General features: G+C 54.9%; 7 protein-coding genes across 7 annotated transcripts; 2 read left to right on the forward strand and 5 right to left on the reverse strand.

Moving 5' to 3' along the window:
- Window positions 1-1,408: 1,408 nt before the first annotated feature.
- On the reverse strand, window positions 1,409-2,913 carry DCS_04656 (G-protein coupled receptor; the record flags this gene model as incomplete). The annotated part of the gene is made up of 4 exons (XM_040801963.1): window positions 1,409-1,433; window positions 1,482-2,270; window positions 2,340-2,606; window positions 2,657-2,913. The coding sequence occupies 4 exons, from the start codon at window positions 2,911-2,913 to the stop codon at window positions 1,409-1,411; spliced, it is 1,338 nt and encodes a 445-aa protein (XP_040656996.1).
- A 754-nt stretch (window positions 2,914-3,667) lies between these two features.
- Window positions 3,668-4,627, reverse strand: DCS_04657 (uncharacterized protein; the record flags this gene model as incomplete). The annotated part of the gene is made up of 1 exon (XM_040801964.1): window positions 3,668-4,627. The coding sequence occupies one exon, from the start codon at window positions 4,625-4,627 to the stop codon at window positions 3,668-3,670; it is 960 nt and encodes a 319-aa protein (XP_040656997.1).
- Window positions 4,628-4,763: 136 nt separating this feature from the next.
- On the reverse strand, window positions 4,764-7,234 carry DCS_04658 (uncharacterized protein; the record flags this gene model as incomplete). The annotated part of the gene is made up of 4 exons (XM_040801965.1): window positions 4,764-5,121; window positions 5,675-5,754; window positions 5,811-6,936; window positions 6,987-7,234. 4 exons carry the CDS (start codon window positions 7,232-7,234, stop codon window positions 4,764-4,766), a joined length of 1,812 nt encoding a protein of 603 aa, XP_040656998.1.
- A 700-nt stretch (window positions 7,235-7,934) lies between these two features.
- Window positions 7,935-9,579, reverse strand: DCS_04659 (uncharacterized protein; the record flags this gene model as incomplete). The annotated part of the gene is made up of 2 exons (XM_040801966.1): window positions 7,935-9,308; window positions 9,361-9,579. 2 exons carry the CDS (start codon window positions 9,577-9,579, stop codon window positions 7,935-7,937), a joined length of 1,593 nt encoding a protein of 530 aa, XP_040656999.1.
- A 1,844-nt stretch (window positions 9,580-11,423) lies between these two features.
- DCS_04660 (long-chain fatty acid transporter) lies at window positions 11,424-13,448 on the forward strand (the record flags this gene model as incomplete). Its single annotated transcript, XM_040801967.1, has 2 exons — window positions 11,424-11,430; window positions 11,551-13,448. 2 exons carry the CDS (start codon window positions 11,424-11,426, stop codon window positions 13,446-13,448), a joined length of 1,905 nt encoding a protein of 634 aa, XP_040657000.1.
- A 1,482-nt stretch (window positions 13,449-14,930) lies between these two features.
- On the forward strand, window positions 14,931-16,877 carry DCS_04661 (putative Sulfite oxidase; the record flags this gene model as incomplete). The annotated part of the gene is made up of 1 exon (XM_040801968.1): window positions 14,931-16,877. One exon carries the CDS (start codon window positions 14,931-14,933, stop codon window positions 16,875-16,877), a length of 1,947 nt encoding a protein of 648 aa, XP_040657001.1.
- Window positions 16,878-18,561: 1,684 nt separating this feature from the next.
- On the reverse strand, window positions 18,562-22,191 carry DCS_04662 (Armadillo-type fold protein; the record flags this gene model as incomplete). The annotated part of the gene is made up of 3 exons (XM_040801969.1): window positions 18,562-18,975; window positions 19,035-21,972; window positions 22,052-22,191. The coding sequence occupies 3 exons, from the start codon at window positions 22,189-22,191 to the stop codon at window positions 18,562-18,564; spliced, it is 3,492 nt and encodes a 1,163-aa protein (XP_040657002.1).
- Window positions 22,192-23,179: the final 988 nt, after the last annotated feature.

Here is a 23,179-nt window from a genome sequence, read left to right on the forward strand (position 1 = left end):
AACAGCAAGGTACGAGTACATGATGCAGGTATTCCTCGGCAGATGGGCGGTGCCTGCAGCTACTCCTTACGAGGCGTGGTCTTCATTTACTACTTTCTAGAAGTACATGTCCACGTAAGATTTCTTACGTCGTTGTGCTTTGTGCTGTCCGTGAACTAGTCTTTCCCAGCCAATGACTTCGCCTCCACCCTATGGGTTCGTCGTATTACTCCTCAGTGGGAGGGGAGGACTCTCACTGCTATACTTGCACTTCATCGCCTGTGCGCGTACGAATCCAAAGAACCCAATCGTTTCGTGGCCTCCCACACTAGCGTGCTATTTCTCCTCGTCGTTGGCCGTTGACAAGGTACGGTCTAGAGACAGAAGTGCTATAGAGGTCAGCGTCCAGGGGTCCAAGTGATGGTCAGGACTCTCAAGACTGGAGGCATTACCACCCAAGAGGCAATGGACGACAAGTCGAAATGGACATTCTGATGGCTAGGAGGAGCCCACGAGGCATTGGTTCGCAGTCCCGATGCTGAAGGGACCAGGTCTAGCCGTCTCAACCCACCCCTGATGGGTTAGCGGGTGTCGAACGAACCAATAACCTACGAGTCGGCTACGATTTGCCACGACCTATCGTCCTAGAGCATCACACCCGCAGCTGAGAGGCAGCCACGGTCAGGCATTCCGAGACGACGGGGGTGCGTACGCGAGCTTATTCTACCTCTCTCTCTCTGTGGAGGTACGAGACCGCACACTACGGTTCCGGAAATGAACGGCAGACCACCTTAAGCTGCCATGCGCATGCGCCAGCAATATTCTGTCACCTCGAGTGGCACCAGAGAGTCGTGGTGTTGCCCCAATGGAGTCGGTCTTGGGCCACGCTTGCAGGTAGGAGTAGCTTGCGCCTCTGCCCCATTCCACTCGGGAGCCACGCCAGCATCTCCAACCTGCCGCTTCTCCATTGGTGGTGGCTGTATGCCCAACCGCAGCAGTGATAGATCTAGGCTTCAAGAGAGATTCCAGCCCTGCGCCGCGGCAGCCCAAATAGATGCTCCGCAAGAGTTGCCTTCCCTATTGTGCAAGGTATTCTCGCTCGTGACGAGATAGGCGGGGACCTCTCCAAATGCTCGAGCTTCAGCTCAAGGTTCCAGCAGCATGGGAATGGGAGATCTATGAGAATCCTCCATGAGTGGCGTAGTACTGTATTGTACGGTCTCCCTGCGTGCGCATGACTCCCGCCGCGGACGGACTTCGCACTCGTGACGCCCAAACCTACGAGCCGACCGAACGCCGACAACTCAGCTTTGGCTCTCGTATCCAATCCAGGTGTTATGAAGATTAACTTGTCCATTTTCGCTAGCTTTTTTTCTTAATATCCATGATGCTTCACTAACTAACGCCTTGATGGTTTTGAACAGCTGCATTATGCAAACTTGCCAGGGCCAAGTCTGGCAAGCAGCGTAGTACATTAACAAACAGGCCTCCCGTTACAAGACCTTGTTCTTGCCAAGCCTAGTTCCTGGATGCTCTCCGATTCGGATATTCTAGGGCTTTCATTGAAGAAGTTGAAACCAGAACTAGCCTCCAACATGCCAGGGGTTCGTTCATGTTGGTCGCTGCCGAGTCTCGTCATCCCTGCGTCAACTGGTTTCGACGTCGTGATGGAGCGGCGGAACAAGCTCTTGCAGGCATCCCACGACGTGACGGTATAGATGACGGCATTCCAAAAGCCCTGCAATGGCAACACGAATGCGCTCATGTACAGCAACGGCACGCAGACTTGATTCTTATGAACCAACGAGTAGACGCGGTTGGCGCTCGAAGGAATCCACGTAACAAGGATTGCGGTAAAGAACAGTATGGCGCATTTTGTATAGGACCACGCTGCATTGTTCACCTCGTAGTTGTATCTGCGAACCGAGCTGCCTTGCGACGGCGGAACCTGGGCCATCTTCGGCGGCTGAAAGACTGCAGCCGGAATGGTGAGCTCGGCAGTGGTGCATGAGCGGCGTCGATCGGCAGAGATGTTGACCGAGTAAGCGCTGATGTTACTTTGTGTCCTTTGCACGTGTTCAATGTGGCTGTGCGACCCTTGGTCATTGTCTTCATTGTCGTCCCTGTCATCTTTGTCACTGCTGATCGTAATTTCCGTCTTCTTGAATGTCGCCATCGGTTGGTCATCAACAATGATAGTAGAGGCGTTGAATTCCATGAGCTGCTTGCGCTTCTCGAAAATGGTGCGGCCTGCGCTGGCATATATGGACATGGTGACGAGCATGATAATCCTGCAGACGATGAGTATTCCACCATACCAACAACGCACGATTCATTACTACGGACATGAGATCACTCACCATATCGGCGCGTAAAAGGTGGCAATGCGAAGGACATCAAACTGGTTGGCAATCCAGCACCAGAGTGTCGCATTACCGTATATTCTTTCCCCTTGGGCATTCCGATAGAATATATAGGTGAAGGCGGGTACAAAGGGAATGCCGTAGCAGCAGAGCAAATACCATTTTTCCATCTTGCGCAGGCGTTCTGCGTCGAACTTGTGGTAAAAAGTAAGGTAGACATTGACAGCCATGGCGAGAGTCCAAAGTGCATCTGCTGGCATAAAACTGTGCGCCATGTGAGCACTTGGATTCCCCCATTACCGGGCACTACTCACAGTTGAATCAGGAACGCTTGAAACTGGCACCCAAAGGAGTCTACCCGGTATATCATAGATCGAGACATGAGTGTGCCAACATTGCTCATTATGTTTCCAAACGAGGCATACAGCACAAGCCGGTTGATGGGCCTGTGAAAGGACTTTGAACAGGAAAACGTGATGATGATGAACATGCTGCCCAGAATCGAGAGCACCGAACATATCCGCTCGATGTCGGTGATGGCAAGGATATCGCCTGGGGTAAGTCCGCCCATTATCGGTCACGCCGCATGAGGTGATGATGACGCCGGATGGTCAGCGAAATCGGATACTGGAATGGCTGAGTAGTCCCGGAACAGTCCAGCGACGACGCGCTTGAAATGACACTCATCTGCCAGAATTTCAACAGAAATGAGTGTAGCAAGTGAGATTTCTGAATTTTCACAGCTCTGGGTCATGAATCGACTTGTCGTGCGGTTGCGGGTATCTATAAGCATTCTCGGTCCTTGCAGCTACCCAGTAAAACGTCCATAATCCCGACTGTGCGGTGCCAACGCGATGGCGGCAGAGTTGGCAGCCACCCTGACATGGTCAAGTTCGCCAGTTGGGTGGAATGTGACGCCGGCTCAAGACTTCAACACCATTGGACATGATCTCCTTTGCCACTTCAGCTGGCTGCTACGAAGACAAAGGGGGGAAAGTCGGGACCGTCTGGCTGACAGAGCGAGCACCCCCAACAAGATGGGCCCAACGCACGCCTCTGCAACTCTAAATTCCGAAGCCTACGTTTCAAGCGCTATATTAATAGCCCGCCGTTTTCATACCTGCTGTCAATCTGCCCAATTGGTGCCACACTGAAGCACATTGTGCGGAGGACCTCCGCATGCAGTATGAGCGATAGATTTTGAACAAGGGGGATCGGAATATCACGGCAAATGACGTATGTTGGCGGGCTACGGCAAGGGACGAATTTTTTCCATACAGACAGGACATGAAGTAGTCAATTCCGTCTATATGTCTACTTTGAATCTATTGGGGTATTGTGTATGTGGCCGATGGCAAACACACCAGCTCGCCATGATGCTTATGCTCCTCTAAATGTTGAAAATCAGGATGCTGAAAATCTTGCGACTTGAACTGCGCATCAAACTTTTGAACCGCGTCGGCATTAGGGGGGTCTCGAGGAACCTGAAGCCTGTCATTCGTGTGTTGAAACTCGACAAGAATGCCAGTTCGCTTCAACAAGCTCTCGCAATGAGATTGGGCCGTCTCCGACAACATTTGGCCCTTGCATTTCTCCCACGTAACCCTGAACCATGCTGAATTTCTTGAGTGATTTCCGGCATGATGTTGGACCAAATCGTACAAGTCTCCCATACACACGCCGGGCCCTTTGCTTCGTGGTGGGACCAAGCCAGCTCGGAAGGGTAGCGCATCGCACTTCCAGATATTTATCTCGAAGTAGCCAATGTGACGAGTTGGCGGCTGCGAGATAAGCATCCGGCGCCAGCTCGCATTTCTGCGAGTGAAGCGCTCCTGGTATTCCGAGGCCTGGCAATCGCTTTCACGGGTTTCGCCGTCATCTGCCGAGACGCTGTTGCCCTTTGATCGCGACCAAGGCAATTTTTCGAAGTCTCCCGCTCTCTTCATGGATCCAACCGGTGCTTTTTCCTCCTCTTGAGACACTTCGAAGAAAACATGATTGAACTTTTCTGTCAACAGTGGATTGAGCTGAGTAGGTTGCGACGCCCCTGACCTGATAGGTCGGAAGTATAGGGCTTGTTGAATCATTGGCGACGAGGCGATCAGTCCGTTCCAGTGCCTGCTCACTCGGGCAGCAGACACTAGCAACGTTCTCATATCGGCTTCGAGGAGGATGGCCTCCAAGAGTTCTGGAATCGCCAGTACGGTCGCCATGGAGTTTGTTTGTGAGGAATCGGGCATCGAGCCACTTGCCATTTCGGACAACGGAGGCGTGTCGGATGCCATTGTTGGTATGGAAATTGTTTCTCAACGTTTCCCTTGTACCAATTAAGGGAACAGAATTGAATAGACCAGAACAGATGTGCTCAACTGATGGTTCCGTGTAGGTCTTAAATGATGACATGCTGTCTGGGTACCTGAACTAGCACTCTCGGGCACCATCCACATATCCCGGACATGCCGCTGAGGAAATGTGTGTAGGAGATTCCGTGGTGGCTTGCTGAGCCCCAGGGTCCTTCACATGGAAGGGAGCTGCCAAAGACGCTGAAGCAGCTTCTACATGTGGTTGGCCGATAACATTGCGGGTCTTGACTCTATTCTTGCTGGCCTGAAGTTTGAACTGAACTGAACCGTTGGGATGGATGAGAATGAAACCATCATTGGGCCACGAGTCCGAGTCTTGGAGCCCAGCGAGGCGTGTCGGTGGCTTCAGGGGTTCCACAACGCATCGTCCTTTCATGATCTCCACATCTCCCGATTGGCCCGTCCCGTCATGACATCTGATGGTGAATCGACGATACTACCTAGCTCCAAACTTATCCGTAGTTGACGTTAGCGCTGCTTATCTCGTCTCATCGGACGGAAGAGTGGGTGCCAGCATGGTAGCGCGAGGGTGGGAGATGGGCTCCCCTTGCTGAGGCGCAGTTGAAAACGTAAGGGCTGGTTCTGAATCTCGGAGTCAGGTCGGTTTCATATGCTCCAGATGCTTGAGAATCCCACCGGCAAAGCCGTGTGGGTGAAGATTTCGGGGAGGCAACACTTGGTGTCGGCGATGCGAGCATGGATTCAGGGGCTATTTTACTACCATTAGTCTTCGCAGTATTCGGAGGTCACCCTCTGGACCGGCTGCCGCTACTGATTCGGGGCCTGCCTAGAGCCACACGCGGTGATCGTCATCAATCTGCAGGTATTCGTGGTGTGGCACCCGCGTTCGGGAGAATTACACATGCATTGCTGTTCGATGCAAGTACGCCTGCATTTGGATCATACGATTTACTGCTTTGAACGGGTACTTCGCATCCAAGAAGCAGGCCGAAGCAGGGCAGGACTTACGAAAATGTGCTACGTTCGTGATGCAGCCATGATGCTTGTCGACCGCCATCAGTTTCCAGCGGCCAGGTGAAATCATAGGTCTGTCTGGCTAGTCATGTCTCAAGCGGTGAACCTTTGACGTGCGTCATATTCTCACTTCTCGCCCTGGCTCTTCCCGCTGAGCTGCCGCTGCAACATCATCAGCACCCAGATCTCGCACGCTCGCCGCAAACCTCCCAATCGCCTCCTTCATTTCTGGCAGCACACCTTCCTCAACCCAAAAGTGTCCTGCCGTCTCAACCTCATGAGCACGAAACTTTGACGTGCTGATGGGATTGCTAGCCGATGCAACCGGAGCCGTGAGCTTCGCGACCCAAGCGCGCAGCTTTCCCGCCGACACAAATATGTCCTTGTCACCATACACGGCCAGCGTCGGATTTTGCACAAGCTTCATCTCGGCGGGAGGTCGTCCCTCCCGTCCTTCCACGGCTGTCTCATGCTTCCTCTGATGATGTCGGCGAGCAGTGATGGCGGAGGGGAAAATTTCCATGGTGGCGAGGTGCATGACGAGACCCTGCAGAGGCGACACCAAAAGGTAGGCTGCCCTCGGGGCTACCATGTTTTTCCGTTTTGGTAGCTTCGTGTCGACCTCATTCGCAGGTTCAACGGCCGGTGAAGACCCAAGGCCGCTGATCGTCGCCACGGTCGGCTGTTCGGAGCCATCGGTAGACCTCCTCGGGTGGTGTTTCGTCCTCCTCTTGGCCAAAAGTTCGCCAACACCCCTGCGCAACCTATCTTCCGCATCGAGCGAGAAACTCCTTCGGCCGGTGCTCTCATGGCTCTTGCGCGAAGGACCTCCCTCGTCGCCACCAATCCGCACACTCCCACGATGCGTTTTCAAATGTCTCGGGTGTAACTCTTGTCTATTCTGATATTGCTCCATCACCGCGGCGCGCATGCTGCCTAAGATCTCGTTTTGCTGCTCGGCGAGGTGTTCAGCCCGGAGGCGTATTTGGGCAGGATACGTGTCCGCCAATGGGGACTCGAAAGGCTCAAGAATGGCGCACAATGGGGGCAAATGCGCCGTGACCATGGCGCCGTACGAATAGCCGCCCATGAGAAGGGACGGTACCGGGAATCGTGCTCTCGTCTCGGGTGATGACGTTGGTCGGAAGGGATCCAGGTGCTGCACGTAATACACCACAAAGCCGACAGCGCTCGCGTAGTCTTGGATCTCAGGCTTCGCCGTCCATGACGTCCTTCCTGCCGAATGCCCGGCACCTCTGTTGCGCGTCAGTGCTGGCCTTGTGTGCCGTTCGGCCAACTTGCCCACCTGAAGTTGAAGGTCCCGACGAGGTAGCCCGTCCGCAGCAGCTGTGAGGCGACTACCTCGACAATTCCGTCATCGTATGAACCGCCCATGGGCGCATACGGATGCGCAAACACTGCTGCGTGACGGTTCCATGGCGCAGCATGAGCGTTCGTCGCCGCCAGCGAGGCGGGATGGTAGATGCGGCAGTCGAGCGTCGTGCCATCGTACAGACTTGGTATGGTCAGCGTCAAGGCTGGATCGGGAAGCATCTTGTTCGCCGCATCTTGCAAAGTCGCGCAATCGTGTTTTCTAGGTATCTTGCGAGGGGTCTGGCGTGTAATTAGAGAAATGCGAAGCAGGGTAAAAGTGAGGCCCTAAAAGGCAGCTCAGGTCAGGTCACTGCCGACCAATTAATAGCAGCTACCAGTGGGACGTTTGGCCCTAACGCTTGACAGCGTGGCGCTCAAATTACCTAGCATTACTTGTAGCACTGGAACTTGTAGTAATACTGTATGTATTACGAGCATGTACGGAGTACGGAGCACATGTAATGTAATGTAATACGTACTTCTACTGTAAGTAAGTTACAGTGCTCGTAGTACGAATACCACAACTGGAGACAAGCCGATGCAGCTTGCGCAAAGTCCCCAAGGACGGGCTATTCCACCTGCACAATACTTGACACGGCCATGATCGATGTGGAATTATCGTTCGTTCCCTAGTAAGCTGGGTAGCCTCGAACTGGAATTAATAACCGAGGAAACGATAACGGCAAGGAAGAATCGGCGTTTCTTCTGGCAGTGACCACACCACGCAAAGCCTGAAAGTTCGAATCGTCGCATGGCATGGCAGCTTCGCAGTACCAGAAGGGGGTATGACAGCATTCTCAACGGCGCAACATTCCAGCAACCGGACATGACGAATCCAAATGTTGCCCTTCATCGATGGTCCGACTAGTACAACACACTATTATTGTGCCTTCTTCTCCTTGGCCTCGGCCGCCTTCTGCTTTCGGCTTCTGATCCAGTTTCTTATCTCGGCAATCAGACCGAGCACGAGCGGAACGCCGACGGGCCCTAAAAGGGGCAGGTAGACGGCAACTTTGTGCTCGTCCGGAAAGAACAGCTGGCCGACCATGCTCTTCTCGAAAAAGGCCCTCTCGGCCTCCTCCTCGGCTATGCGGGCGTGCAACAGGCCCTCGGGCTCGCCGAGCTTGGTGCAGGCCTTCTCCAGATGATGCATGCTCTTGGATACGCCATCCGCCACGCTGGGAGGGATAGAGATGGATCGGAGTGAGCGCGCCAGCCTTGCCAGCGACCCCAGCGACGACGACGCTCGCAGGAGCAGATCTGTGGAGCGGATCCGCGACAGCGTGGACAGCCGCAGCGGCAGGGAGCCCGACTGCGGCGTGCCCAGCAGCGACAGCAGATGGCTGCCAAAGGTCAGCATGGGCTGCTTCAGCGTCTCGGCGGAAACGTGAGCCGCCGTCGCTGGCATCGACAACAGGTATACGGTGCCCCATTGCGGAATCATCCACGATTGCGACGTTTCGAGGTCCGAGCCGAGCCCGATTGTCTGGTTGCCGACGAAGAGAACAAAGTTGACGGTGGGCGCGCCGCCGATGGAGGGCGACAGCGGCCACTCGGCGGCATTGACAAAGGAAGCAAGGTGCTCCTTGCCGAGCACCTGCGATTGCACTCCGGGCGTGGCGTACAACTGCACCTGCGTGTCGATGGTGAAGTTGTGGATGGGACGCAGGACGTCAAGTATGGGCTTCATGAACTCGTCCAAGGCCGTCTCAATGTCCCACGTGTTGGGCACGGCGCCATCGGTGAAGAGCGAAAAGGTGAGATGGTACGTCGGGGCGTAGCGCAGCGACTTCGTCGTCCGGTTGGCAAGTGTTCCGGCGACCGTCGGGCTCAGGGCCGGTCGAGCTCCCGACGATGCGGAGGAGGTGGAGAGAAGATAGGCGATGATGGACTGTTCCTCGGCAAAGATTGACTGTAGCTGGTCGGCGACAAAGGAGGCGAGGGAGGACGAGGCCGAGTTGGGCGAGGGAATCGCGTTGGGGGCGTAGGTCACATCGAGGTCTGGAGTGTGAGGGTTCAGCAACGCCGTGTTGGTTTCGCCAGGCCTGAGGTGTATCGTGAGGGCAGGCTCCGGCTCCTTTCCGTGCTCGACGGCCGCCTTGTCCGGGGCCAGCTGCAAGCGCAGGTGGTGTCCGGAAAAGTCGTTGAGATCGTCGAGGGTAAGCTGGGTGAGTCGGACGAGGTGGTGAGCCTCTGGGTCGGAGAGCGATTCGGTACGAACATGGATGTTGAGGGGGAAGACGGGTCGGCAGGCCTAAGTGTTCGGTCAGCCGCATGCCATCGGGGGATCGGATCAGGAGCGTCACCTTGCCATCCGCCCACTCGTTCATGCGATCAAGCGGCAGGCTTGCCCGATAAATACTCGTCGTCCTCCACCATATCGGCAGGCCGAGGATGATGACGATGAGCCAGAAGGAGAGCACAATGTGGGATCGACGGCGAATTTCCGACGGCTTCTCGGCTGGCGGCTGCTTGGCGGGCGCAGCCACGGATGCTGGTACGGACGCGGCCAGCTCTGAAGCCATGGCGGCGTCACGGGCAGGATGCCCCGAGGGTCAAGGTGACAGGAGGTCAGAGGAAACCGCGAACATCAGATGGTGCTCATCGACGGAACGGGAAGGTAGGTGATTCCGTCTCTCCGTCGCGGTCGCGGACGGATGGTACTCGTGCTTCTGCGTTTGTTGGCTGTTCGAGATGGGCACCTGAGACGTGAAATGGCAGCTGGCTGGGAAAGGTCGCGGAGTCACGTGTGGCTGGCCTCGGTGTTGAATGAAGCTGCAAGGCTTCGATCGGCTTGCTGGCGACAGACAGGAGCTCCCCTCGACCCCGTAAATACTGTGCAAGTACTCGAAGAGTACTCCGCACAGGTGAACTTGTCATATATCGTATACAGTACGGAGTACGGAGTACATGAAGGTACATGTCCCGAGTACAGTACTTATATGTACATGAACGGAATGCACTAGCTTAGTTGTACTTACAAGTAATACGGGCCACAGAGGAGCATTACGGGGTATTAAGTACTGCTCCGTACTCCGTAATATTACTGTGCAGAAGATTCGGATGCGTACGGAGTAATTACTCCGTATAAGTATTGATACCGAGTACAACTATGCACGGAGTAATACTTTGTACGGAGTGCTATGCATAATGGCAAAGCGGTGCTGCAGTAATCACGGGTACAACTAGCACGGAGTACTTACAGAGTACTTGTAGTGGTTCCTCGCATGTTCCTGCCCAGTAGCCGGTACATCGGTGGTGGAGAACCAAACACCACCGGTCAAGGAGCCACCACACAAGTCCAAGGCATACCCCCCACCGGGAGTTCTACTTACGGCGAGTTGGTTCCGAACCAAATCTTCATGATGAGCAGTCCTTGGAACGGATACGGCTTTTGAAATAAAATAAAAAGTCAAAGTGATAGAATCCCAATGATCGCGACGGAAAGAAGCAAGTCAAGTCGTGAAATTGGTAAGCGCTGGTCGCATTTGATCCAAGGCAAGTATCGTCGGCATCGGAACACGCAAAGCACACACACGCCGCAAGTACCTACTATACTTACGCATAGGCCGTACTGTGTACTAACGTGTACTGTACTTACTTACATTGCTTGCATTGTACTCCATATCGCACAAATTAAGTATTATTGCTACTGTCTTGCTCTGGGAGGGTATGCACAACTTCGATCCCTCTTTCCTTGAAAAAAGTCCATGTTAGATTTCGTGAACCATTTTATTGCCAACGCCAGAGAACTTGCACCTCCTTTCTTAGGTTTTACATGCATTTTCAATGAGCCACCAATCCTTCCGCAGCAGATGCTCTCGGCTCCCGTCCCCCTTGATCAAGGACTACTTAATTATTACTACTGTATATGCCGTACTACCCCGCACGTCCTCCAACGCCGTCTCCTCCATGCTACGTTCTGCTGCCGTGCCGAGGCATCTCCCCGACGCGGACTTGGCTTTGCATATCACCCCGACGCCGGCTCGCTAGCACGGTGACCTCTCATCCACCACCGTATGATGGAAATGGCAATGGCTTGTTGATTTCTCGCCTATTAAATACCCCTCCCGCTAGCCGATATGGCTTGCAGACAAGCTGGCCCAAGCCATGAGCGCACAGCATACTCCCCCATCGATACCGCCTCTCACAGACGGGCAGCCAAGCAACCACGCCCATCGCAAGTGACGCAACACGTATTGGAATAACCAGGCCCGGTCTGTTCCTTGTCCGTTTACAACCCCCAGGCTTGGCCGACGATCGATCGCCGACCGAGTCGTCGTGACAACCCGTTGCACCGTCCTTCGGCTTGATCGATCCCACGCTCCGTCAACAGCTGTGCCTCACTACGCCGTGAACAGCTACGCCGATGCCAGGTATGTATTTCGCTTTTGAACCACCTTCGCTCGTCCCTCATCCGCCATCACCACGACGCTGCATCCCTACCACCAGTCGTGCATGATCTCATGTTGCGCCGCGGTTAACCTCCTCTCCAGTTCCGCTCGCTCTCGCCGCTCCCGCCTGGGCTGCTGGTCTTGCCTACGCCAACGCCCGCACCGGCTTCTGGTATGATCGGAAACTTTTCATGTGCGCCTTCAAGAGCGCCGGTCGCATCTTTTTTCGAGAGCGTCGCGGCCGCCTCAACCTCTTCTACCTTCTCGAGGACCGCGCTCGACACCCCTCCACGGCAAACAAGGACCTCTTGATATTCGAAGGCAACCGGTTCAGCTATGCTCAAGTCTATGAACGCGTCCTGCGCTACGGTGCTTGGTTGAAGAAGCATCTGGGCATCAAGCCGAAGGATATTGTCGCCATCGACTTTCAAAATTCTGACAATTTCATCATGCTGTGGTGGGGGCTATGGAGCATCGGCGCAAAACCGGCCTTCATCAACTACAATCTGACCGGTGATCCTCTGGCACACTGCATCAAGTCGGCCAACACCAAGCTGTGCCTCGTCGATCCTGCCGTCGCCGACCATGTCACCGACCATGTTCGGGAAAAGCTCGGTGGCAGCGTTCAGTTTCTCGTCTTCTCCCCAGACGTCGAGGCTGAATGTCTCGCGTGTCCTCCCACGAGAGCGCCGGATGAGGATCGCCACGAAGACGGCATATCTACCTTGGCCACCCTCATCTTCACTTCCGGCACCACAGGCATGCCTAAGGCGGCCGTCGTGTCCTGGTCCAGGTGCATCGTCGGCAGCACCGTCCCCGAGGTCCTCCTCGGCCGTGGCAGCAAGGACATCCTCTACACGTCAATGCCGCTGTACCATTCCTCCGCCAGCATTCTTGCCTTCTGCGCCACCGTGTCTTCTGGCAGCACCCTGGCTCTCGGTCGCAAGTTCTCCACCAAGGTGTTTTGGCAAGAGTGCCGGGCCGCGGGTGCCACGTCCATCCAGTACGTCGGTGAGACGCTACGCTACTTGCTCGCTGCGCCGCCGCAGATGGATGCCACCACGGGCGAAAACCTCGATCGCAAGCACGGCGTGACGTTGGCGTTTGGCAACGGCCTCCGTCCAGACATTTGGAACGAGTTCAAGGACCGCTTCGGCATCGAAACCATTGCAGAGTTCTACGCCTCCACTGAAGGCCCCTTCGCGACGTGGAACGTCAGCCGAAACGACCTCACCGCCGGAGCCATCGGTCGCAACGGCTGGCTCTTCAATGCCTTTCTTCGCCTGCAGGTGTCCCTCGTCGCGGTTGATTGGCAGACCGATGCCCCAATCCGCAACCCCAAGACAGGCTTCTGTCGGAAGGTCAAAGGTGGCGAGCCCGGCGAGATGCTCTTCAAGTTGCCCGTCCACGATCTGGAGCGACTTTTCCAAGGCTATTACGGGAATCAGAAAGCCACGGTTGCAAAGGTGATGCGCGACGTCTTCGCCAAGGGAGACGCTTGGTATCGAACGGGCGACGTCGCTCGATGGTACGGGGATGGTCGCGTCTTTTTCACCGACCGAATCGGCGACACGTTCCGCTGGAAGTCGGAGAACGTATCAACCGTCGAGGTTAGCCAAGCGGTCGGCCTGCACCCTTCCGTTCGCGAGGCCAATGTGTATGGGGTGGAGCTTCCTCACCACGATGGCCGTGCTGGATGTGTCGCCATCTGCTTCGACCAAAACCCGCCGCCGCGCGACACCCTGCGCAGCCTGGCTTCGCACGTCCGCGAGGCCCTACCACGCTACGCCGTGCCATTGTTCCTGCGTATTGTTCCCGAGGTCGGCGGCGGCGGTCAGACGACTGGTACGAACAAGCAGCAAAAGCACACGCTGCGTCAGGCGGGTGTGCAGCCAGGCAAAGGCGACGCAGACGGCATGTTCTGGCTCAAGGGTGATACGTATGTGCCGTTTGGCGAAAACGAATGGAAGGCACTTCAGCGGGGCAGCGTGAAGCTATAGGGGAGGCTTGGAGTCATGAACGTTGAATGAGGCATCACTGCATTTAGGAATTCGACGGGTTATTATGTGCAGGTCCCAACATCGACGTCTTCGTGGACTCCCCGTCCCGCAGTCGCACTTGAACGGGGTTAAATCCTGCCATGCGCCAGCATCAAACCTGCGTCGCATTTCTCGTTGGCGGCGTGAGGAACGGTATGGACCTGCAACTGCCGCGTTCCGCCACGTAACCCTCGACCACGACGGGTAGCACGATGTGAGCACTCTGTTGAATGCGAGGTCAGCACTACTATTCAGTCCACTTCATTGAGATATGGAAGTCAGGTGTGGGGGTTCAGCAGGCCAGTCCCCTCAAACGGCCAACATGGACTTGACAAAACGACATGAACTTGACATTCAACTTGGTTCTTGACTTCAGTAGTACCCAAGACAGCCAGTTACATTCGGTCGAAACTACCTCCAGAAACAGACACAAGATCATGGAGCATTAATTACTAAAGTTCCTAGTATTTTCAACTGGATAGCTTCCAGGGCGAGGGTTGTGAGTCGTAGAAAAAATATGATGCATTTTCGTCGTCGTGCAACGCGAGCAGAATTGTCTGGCACCGAGTTCACGGCATGATTGGCGTCAACCAAGGTCAAGGGTACCTTAGGCAGCGACCCGAACGTGCAAATCAAGGCCGCTGGTCATATCTCCTGGTTCTACAGCATCCCCGTGCTACAAATATCAGTTTACTTGCATACATGTTCTCCTGCCCATGCAGCTGGCAGTCAATGAGCGCGCGTGCTACGTTCGACCAGGTGTGGTTTGTTGGTGATGCTACAGTACTTGCACGCCAATGCGGCCCACCAAACAAGCGCCATCCCGGTATTATTGTACTGTAATAATACTTAAATATTGCTCCGCAGGTGCTGAGACATCCGTCACTTGGTACTGACCGCCGGTAACCGGAAAATTTCTCCTCCGTAGTCTCATGGCATGCAGCCCACGCCAGTCAGTGGCTGAAGGACTCGTGACGTCGGCGGTTTGACGCGGCAACCATCGGATTTGCACTTAGCTTTTGCCCAGCGATCACGGTCACGATGGCTTCACCTCAACCCTAGATTCAATTCCTCCTTCCCTTCTCGTCATCTTCACGATTGAATCTACAATTAATTAACTGACCCACTCGTCTGGTCGTTCTGTGTTGAGATTCTTCTCTCACGTAAAGGCATATCATTCATCGATTATCATCGCTCCTTCGACCAGTTCGCCATCACCATCTCTTTTTTGGCACCTTGAACCGATACCCTTCGACTACTCGCTCGCTCATGCAGCTACACTCGATCTGCAAGGATATCATTGCACCGGTTACCTGTTTGTCGCGTTCGGGTATTGTCTACTTCGTCACTCTGGGAGCCTTACTCCGAGATTCGTGATGCCTCTTTGATCAAATACAGGCACTTGCTGTTTCCGCCCCTGTCTGTCTCCGTCACCTACGAGCCATGAAATCCCGATTTTCGATGCGTCTCGCCTTGAGACTGCAGCCAATTTCCCGAAGCAAGGCTCTGTCATTTCGGCAGCCATGCCGACACCCGCAGCAGCATAGGAGGGCCTTCCAAACCTCCCCCCCACGGCTTGCTCCTCAGGGCAAAGGACACTCGTATCACAGCATAAATCCGGCTTTGGCTCCGGCTCCGGCTTCTAGAGCGAGGACCCTTGCAGCGGCCACGGGACTGGCATCGTTGTTGGCTTTACTCTATCTCTCCTCGACCCCTGCTGCCAGCCTCGATGCATCCGCCGTGTACAAGTATGCCTCGGACCCGAGCCCGGAGCTCGAGACACCATCGATTGCCGATGCGCGCGACCCCAGTCTGCCCCGCTTCAGAATCTCGGAGGTCCGCAAACATGGCGCCGGTGCAGAGAACCCCTGGGTCATCCACGAGGACAAAGTCTATGATATCACCGATTGGATCCCGGCCCATCCAGGGGGGCAGGTTATCCTCCGTGCCGCCGGTGGCTCTATCGACCCTTACTGGGACATCTTCTCTATCCACAAGAGCCAGTATGTCTATGATATTCTTTCCCAGTATCTCATCGGCTACGTTGATCAGGCCGATCTCGTCAACGGCAAGCCTGCCCAGGAACAGATCGAGGACCCATTTGCCGACGACCCGGTGAGACACCCGGCACTCATCACGAAGACGGCGAAACCTCGCAACGCAGAGACGCCCGAGGATGCCCTTGGTGCTCAATTCCTTACTCCTAATGATCTTTTCTACGTCCGCAATCACATGTGGGTGCCAAAGATTGACGAAGCCTCGGCGGACGCCCATGTGCTCAGTATCGAGCTCCTCGATGGTACCGTCCGACAATACACGTTGAAGGAACTCAAGACCAAGTTCGCAAGCCACAAGATCACAGCCGTCTTGCAGTGCTCGGGCAATCGGAGGAAGCACATGACCGAGGGTTCGGGTCGGTCTACGAACGGACTGCAGTGGGCGGCCGGTGCCATCTCCAATGCGTCCTGGGAGGGTGTTCTCCTCTCAGACGTCCTCGCCGATGCTGGCTTCGACATCAAGGAAGGCCTCAGTGGTGCCAGTGAAACGAAACACGTCCACTTCTCCGGGCTTGAAGCTTACGCCTCGTCCATCCCCATTAGAAAGGCTGTTGATCCCCAAGGTGATGTCATTCTCGCCTACTCCATGAATGACGAGCCTCTGCCGCGAGACCACGGTTACCCACTACGAGCTCTCGTCCCCGGCCATGTCGCCGCCCGCTCAGTCAAGTGGCTGAATCAAATCACGTTAAGCGACGAGGAGAGCACCAGTCAGTGGCAGCGCAAAGATTACAAGTGCTTCGGCCCCAACGAGACAAAGGTCGACTGGGATGCCGCCCCGGCCATCCAGGAAATGCCAGTCCAGAGCGCCATCACCGGTGTCAAACTCCGAGGATGGAGGGACACTCCTGAAAGTAGCGCCTCCGCAGGCATCAAGGATGGCAAGCCGACCAAAGGAGCCGCCCCAGTCCAGGGCATTTCTCTCAACGGCTACGCTTTCTCGGGTGGCGGCCGGTCCATCATCCGTGTCGACATCTCCTTTGACGGTGGCTCCTCCTGGACCCAGGCACAACTGCTACCCGACGGCGTCGGAAAGGACGGATCCCCGTCGCCGGGCCAAGGCCATGGTGCGTGGAGCTGGAAACGCTGGCGGTTCGACGGAGATATTCCCATGACCGCCTTTCAAGACCAAGAAGGCAGTTGCAGTCCTCGGCGATGCACAACAGTCATCGCCAAGGCCACCGACGATGTCTATAACACTCAACCCGAGAGTCATGCCGCTACGTGGAATCTACGAGGGAACCTGGCTACGGCATGGCATCGTGTCCAGGTCTGTGCCGACTGCTCCCCCGGTTCCCGCGCAGTCACATTGGCCGATGACAAGAAGCCTTAATGACAAATGGTTCCCCTTCGCGCCGTTTCTGCTTTCAACTCATCCAGGCCTGCTCTTGTGCGGATTTGCCATTGACTCCGCAATTGGGAAGTTGTTTTCAAGGACGCATGGCTTGCCCCCTGCATCAGAGAGACTACAGTGGGGGGCATGATATTTGCCCACCTTCAGGTAATATTTTCTAGCCTAGCCTAGCCAAATTCATCGCGATCATAACAATTAATACTTCGTATACCACCCCTCTGCTGCAATAATAGCATCAACGCAATAGGGCCTCGTATCAATCAGCTTCGAAAGAATCGATCTATCAATAGCCTGCCATACATCCTTTGCTACTTCCTATAGCCTATTTAATATAGCCTCATTATACAGAGCGTCTCGAAGATCTGGGTGCTGACTATAAAATTCCGCCTTTATTAATTCCTATAGATTCTCTATTGGATTAAGGTCCGGTAAGAGAGGCAGCTAGATCATTAGATTAATCCCTTCGTATTCTAATAGGGCTTGTTCGATCCCGGCTGTATGGACCAGCGCAATATCTTGCATAAAGATATCCGTAGGCCGTAAAAAGGAGAATAGAAAGGAGTGATAGAGAACGAATCTATCGACTCGGCCGTCGAGGGGAATAAGATCCGTTCGTTCGTTATATCGGAAGGCAGCCCAAAACATCTGCTTTATGCCCTTTGTATAAAATTCGAAGATATCGTGAGCGGCAAGTTGATCTACCGGTCGTACGAAGGTCCACGTTGGCCTTGCGCCGGCGCTTCGTTCAACGATAGACTCGTCGCTCCAATCGATATCCTTTCAATCTTAATAGCTGATATCTATTTGCCTATTCGAGCCGGAGAGAGGTATTAGATGCGGGCGGCGCTATTGGAGCCATTTTTGCCTACCCATTTTGCGTAAGATCATGCGGAGGGCCCGCGCCTTGACTTTATGGTCTATGGCTTCGAGAAGATCGTTCGTTTTGATGTGTGGATCTTTATGCGTAACGATATCGTAAATCCGATCGCGATCCTCTTCAGAAAGAGACCTTGGGCGCCCGGAACGCGGCTGGGATACGCATTCTTTTCGCTTTGCTTCGATTTGGCAAGTATAACGGATCGTTGAGAGCTTGATTTCTGGATGGGCCGCTTGGATCTGCCTATATGAGTAACGAAGGGACCGTAACTCGCAAATCCGTGATCGCATTTGCGGCGATAATTCCTTGCCTCGAGGCATCGTTACGGCCGCTTTGAGGTAATTATTGTTACTACTACTCCGTACGTTCGATGCGTAATTATGTACGGAGTACTCCGTAGCCACCTAATTGTTGTCATGCTAACGAAATAGGTTAGGTCAGATTGGACAAGGAATGTATTACCTAAGGGTAGGCAATACTTTTTGCCACAGACTGATACCAGATCGGCTCACCCCCAGCCCGGCCGAGAATTGGCAATATCCTGACGATGGCATGGCAATGCCATCGGTGATTAGCTCGGCAAAGGGCATCGCACAGACACGCATAGGGGCAATATATTGCAGCCCGCCCATGCTCAGTTGGCATCAAAATTAATGCCCAGCTGGGCGTATCAACAACGCACAACCGAACCTTTTCCTTCCCCGTCAGCTGAACCAACATCTCTCTATCGTCGCTATTCTACTTGTACACATTGAAACAAGGCATGCAGTATGGCCCTCATGACCATTACTCGTCCTCGACCTCTCCATCTGTGAAGTAATCAAACTCGCCAGGGACTTGCGCCTCCTCATCGCCCTCGGCGTCCTCGTCCACGGCGGTTAATACACCCGCAGCAGCTGCTGCTCCAGAGCCCACACCACCATCAACGCCTGCCCGAACCTCTGGCAGGCCAAACGGTGACCGGCCCTGGGCCTGGCTTCGCAGAAGCTGATCCATCACCGGGTTTCCCGTTGAGCCTCGGGCCGGATCCACGAGGCCCTCCAGCAACGTCCTGCCGCCCGATCGACCGCCCCCTATTCTTGCGTTTTGCTGCCCGGCAACCGGCGCGCGCTCGGTCGTCACCTTCTTCAGCTTCTCTTCAATCAGTGTTTTGGGCTCCTCCGGCTGAGTGTCGTCGAGGAGCAGAGGGCCACCGGTGGGCTTTTCGACATCATTAGCCTCCATGCATACCATGGTAGAATTGGGGATTCGAAACACACCTTTTTCACCGGCTTATACCGACCAGCCGGGAAGCTTATGTACTTCAGTTGGCCAGGCAGGACTCGGCTCATGTTTTCCAGGTCGTAGCCAATCTTTTCCTTCTCGGGTTTCTTCTTCGCATCTGTCGATGTTTCCTTCTCCTCCCCATCCTTGTGGTCCTTGACGTCGTCCTTCTTATCCTCGTCTTTCCGGTCCTCGGGTCTCTTCTCCTCGTCCACGTCCATCTTGTCGCCGGTCTTCGGTGGTGGCACGTCGACATCCATGCTCTCCCGACGCTGAGCCCGTTCCTTCTTCTGCGCCCTCCGCTTCGCTTGCGCAGTGGTCGAGAGAATAGCGGTAGCTATCAACGCAGGACCCTCCTCGGTCTTGACCTCTTGCTTTGGCGGGTAATCAAAGAGGCTTTGTCGCGTTGCGCAGTGGAACTTGAAGTCGGGCATTTCGAGGTCGTGATCGAGGCCAATCATGGCCGTGGGCGAAAAGCTTAGTGACAGGAAGTGTGTGAAGGGGAACCAATACCAGTACTGCGTGAAGATGGACATGCCGACGATCCCAGCCATGTTGAGATTGCCAGTCTGGGTCTGCAGTCCAATCGTGCAGTTGCGGCCGCCAGCATCGATGATGCCCAGGGCGAGGGATGCACCAAACTTGGTCATGGCATCCTCGTGGCGATCACTGACCACCTTCCGGAGGGACTTGCGCATCGTGGCCACCTTCGGGTTCATCACCTCGTTCTGCTGCACCATGATCATGGCCAGCGATATGAGCGCACCTTGTCGGACAAAGTCGGTAGGGTCCTTCATCATCGGCTCCAACAGGTCGATGGCCTCATCAAGCCCGGTTCCGGCGCAGGAAATTCCCAAGGCCATGGCAGAACCGTAGCGGACGTGCGGGTTGTACGACTCGGACAGCAGCTCCACCATGCGAGGGACGCTGCCGGGCTTGCGGAAGAGGATAAATCCTAGGCTCATGACGGCGATGCGACGGACATCGTCGTTGACGTCGCTGACGGCAGTGTGAAGGAGCTTCCGGATCGCCTTGTTGCTGCCGGTACCGCAGTAGGCGAGGGCAACCGTCATGATACCGCCATAACGCAAGGTAGGGTCGGGGTCGTTCAAGAGCCCCTCGATCAGGACATCCGCCCCCTCCTGGCGACCGTACATGATCAGAGCCATGCCCATGGCAACTCCGCGGACAATTTTCTCGTGCGTCGTCTCGTGTGCGTACGTGATCATGTCCTCGAGAGCCTTGACATTGCCGGTGCCGAGCATGATGAGGCCCATGGCCAGACCAACAGCCTCGCCGTTGAGCGCCGAGTCTTGGAATAGGATCTCTTTGAGCTTCTCGAATATCTCGCCATCTCCCGTGGCCATGCCGGCAATGCCCAAGCCAAGAGCACCGCCATGCTGGACCACCTCCTCCTCGGCCTGGCCAAGCTGCATCTTGAGATAGTCGAGCGCATCGGCGCCGTGGTTGGCGTGAATGAGCCCATAGGCATAGAGAGCACCACCTTGACTGAAAATGGAACCACTACTTAGGCCTCCTTGTCGAGGAAGGTAGGGTTCGAGAAGTTTTCGGGACTGAGAAAGGTTTCCACGGTGGATGACGCCAAGCGCAGCGGTGGCAGTGAACTTGGACCAGTTGACGGCCTTGCCAAGCCAGTCCAGGTTATCGCGGAAAAACTTGTCGTTGGTGGTGCCCTGGTTCATGAAGGCATTGCAGAAGGTGACGGCGGTGTGAAAGATGGAATTGCGCCCCTCGAGACTATCGCGAACCTTGTTCAGAATGCTCAAATCCGTGTGATTGTTGCGGTAGAGGAACTCGAGATTCAGGCGAATCGTCTTGGAGCCGTCGAGGATGGATCGAATGTTGCGGTACACCTTGGCAACATTGGGGGGCAACTCTTCCTCCTCCGAATCCTGTCCTTGCCCCTCGTTTGCCAGGAGAGGCTTACTCTCGCTGTTCTCCTTGTCGCTGCCCTCGGTCTCGTTGTCGGTTTTGGTGCTCTTGCCGGACGGCAGGGATGCGAGGACCTTGCCCAAGAACTCCTGGGTACCGTTGTCATACAAGTCAAAGGCGATCTGGTAGGCGTTGGCGATGGACGTGCGATCGCCGTTGTCGACCAGGGTCTGAAGCATGTGCGACGCTTCGTCATCCGAGTTGAGATAGACGACACACTTGGCGATGGCGAAATAATCGGGGTTCGGGATATCATGCAGCAAGTCGAGAATGAGGCGCAGGATCTGGGTTCGGAAGGCTCGCTCCTGGACGATATCCATGCAGATGCCGAGCGCGTACTCCATCAGTTCCTCTGCCGGGCTCGAGACCCCATCTGGAGTCTTGGATTTGGAGCGCTCTTCGTTGGCACGCTTGATGACGCGACGAAGAACCTCGAGATTCTTGGACTCGACGGCGATTCCCACCACCTGCCTGTAACGGCCGTGCTTGAGGCAGCTCTCAAACAGCCGCTCAATCACCCTCTGCAGAGACGCTTCGGTCGCTTGGTCGGGCAGCTGGGCGATGGAGCTCGAACGTCCTTGTTTGGTGAGAGGCTGGAAGGTAGCCTCAAATATCGTGTTGTCGAGGGACGCTCGGGAGAGGAGTGACTTTGACGGCAGAGTCGTATGAGAGAATGGCGTCGTCGGGGACATGAGTGCGCCATCGGCGGCGTGGGAAAAGGTCGTCAGCTCGGGCAGCTCGGCGGTTTTGGAGGCTTTCGGCTTCGCGTGCTTGGCGGCAGTAACAGCAATGTACTGGTCAACACATTTGGAGATGATGGTCTCCTCAAATTCGCTGGGCGCCTCGAGCTTGAAGAGATCGCCAGCGGCAAGGGCAAAGACCATGCTGTCATTGTACGCCTGGAGGTGATAGTACACCTTGGCAAGTACGAGAGCGGCGAGCTGCCGCTCGGGGAATGAGTCGTCTTCGAATAGGGCCTCGCTGAACGCAACGGACGGTCAGCCTTCCCTACGTCGCGGGCCGAGATGGGACGGGGTCGGGGACGATGGCAGAAACGTACATCTGACTCAAGGAGCCGGCGACCTCGGTCCAGACAGTGTCAATGTCGTCATTGAGAGTCTGCAGGGCAAAAACCTTGAGTTCGGGTTCCTCGTCGGCGAGAAAGGCTAAGACGCCTGTCGCGGAGACCAAACCAGGCATTTTGAGGGGGGACGACGGAGGGGAGGGAGCTTGGAAGGGCAAGCTATGCAAAAGATAACGAGGGAGGCGAGAAGACTCGAATGGAGAGGACTTGGTGGCGCGCAAGAAATAAATGCCCCGGTGATGACAGCAACGTTATTGTACACGGCTTGAGAGGAGAGAAAACGAAAGCTTAAGCTGGAGCTGTGTTCTGAGGCTGTTCCAATTCACCACTAGGCACGAAATGTTACACGTCAGGCATAAGGTAAGCAGCCTGGATGAGTAAGTACTTGTCAAAGTACAAGTACTCTCTACATGTACTTACATCCACAGGGTTAAGCACATCGCAAGTACCTAGTACTTAAGTACAGTAGACAGTACGGAGTACGGAGTACCAGGAGGTCGTTTGTTCGGCTGGAGCTGCACGGGCCATCGGCGACGCCGCGCACGTGATGTGACACAGCAATCTTGGCTCGAGTACTCCGTACGCATACTTACTTGCTTCAGCACGAGTAGGTAGCAGTACTTTAATACACGCTACAAGTACACAACTCTATACAAGTACACGGAGGTGTATTCATGTACTGCATAATTATGTACATGTACTCATACTTACTCACCATTCACTATTAGTGCGGTATCCGTACGGAGTAGTACCAGCAGCAGTTGGACATTTGGAAGCGTCCACGTACAGTACTTAAGTACGGAGTAATCACTGTACTGTAAGCTGAATAGACTCGAAGGCAATTGCACGAATAGACTGACGGGGAAGAAAAGAATATAAGGTACAGAGATGAAGATAGGTCTGGTACCGAGTCAGTTGGAAGGCCACTCCCATGGGGGGCGTTGAATATCGCATTCATCCTGAGAATGAAACGCGAGAAAAGACTTGGTGACATTGTGCGTGGTCGTCAAGACCAACAGCGAGACTCTGCGTGTACACCCACACTTGCAGACATGTTGAATGTCATGAAAATACATATGCCTGTACGGAGTACTCCGTATTTGC

The sequence above is a fragment of the Drechmeria coniospora genome, chromosome 02, assembly GCF_001625195.1.
Source record: "Drechmeria coniospora strain ARSEF 6962 chromosome 02, whole genome shotgun sequence".
NCBI lineage: Eukaryota > Fungi > Ascomycota > Sordariomycetes > Hypocreales > Ophiocordycipitaceae > Drechmeria > Drechmeria coniospora.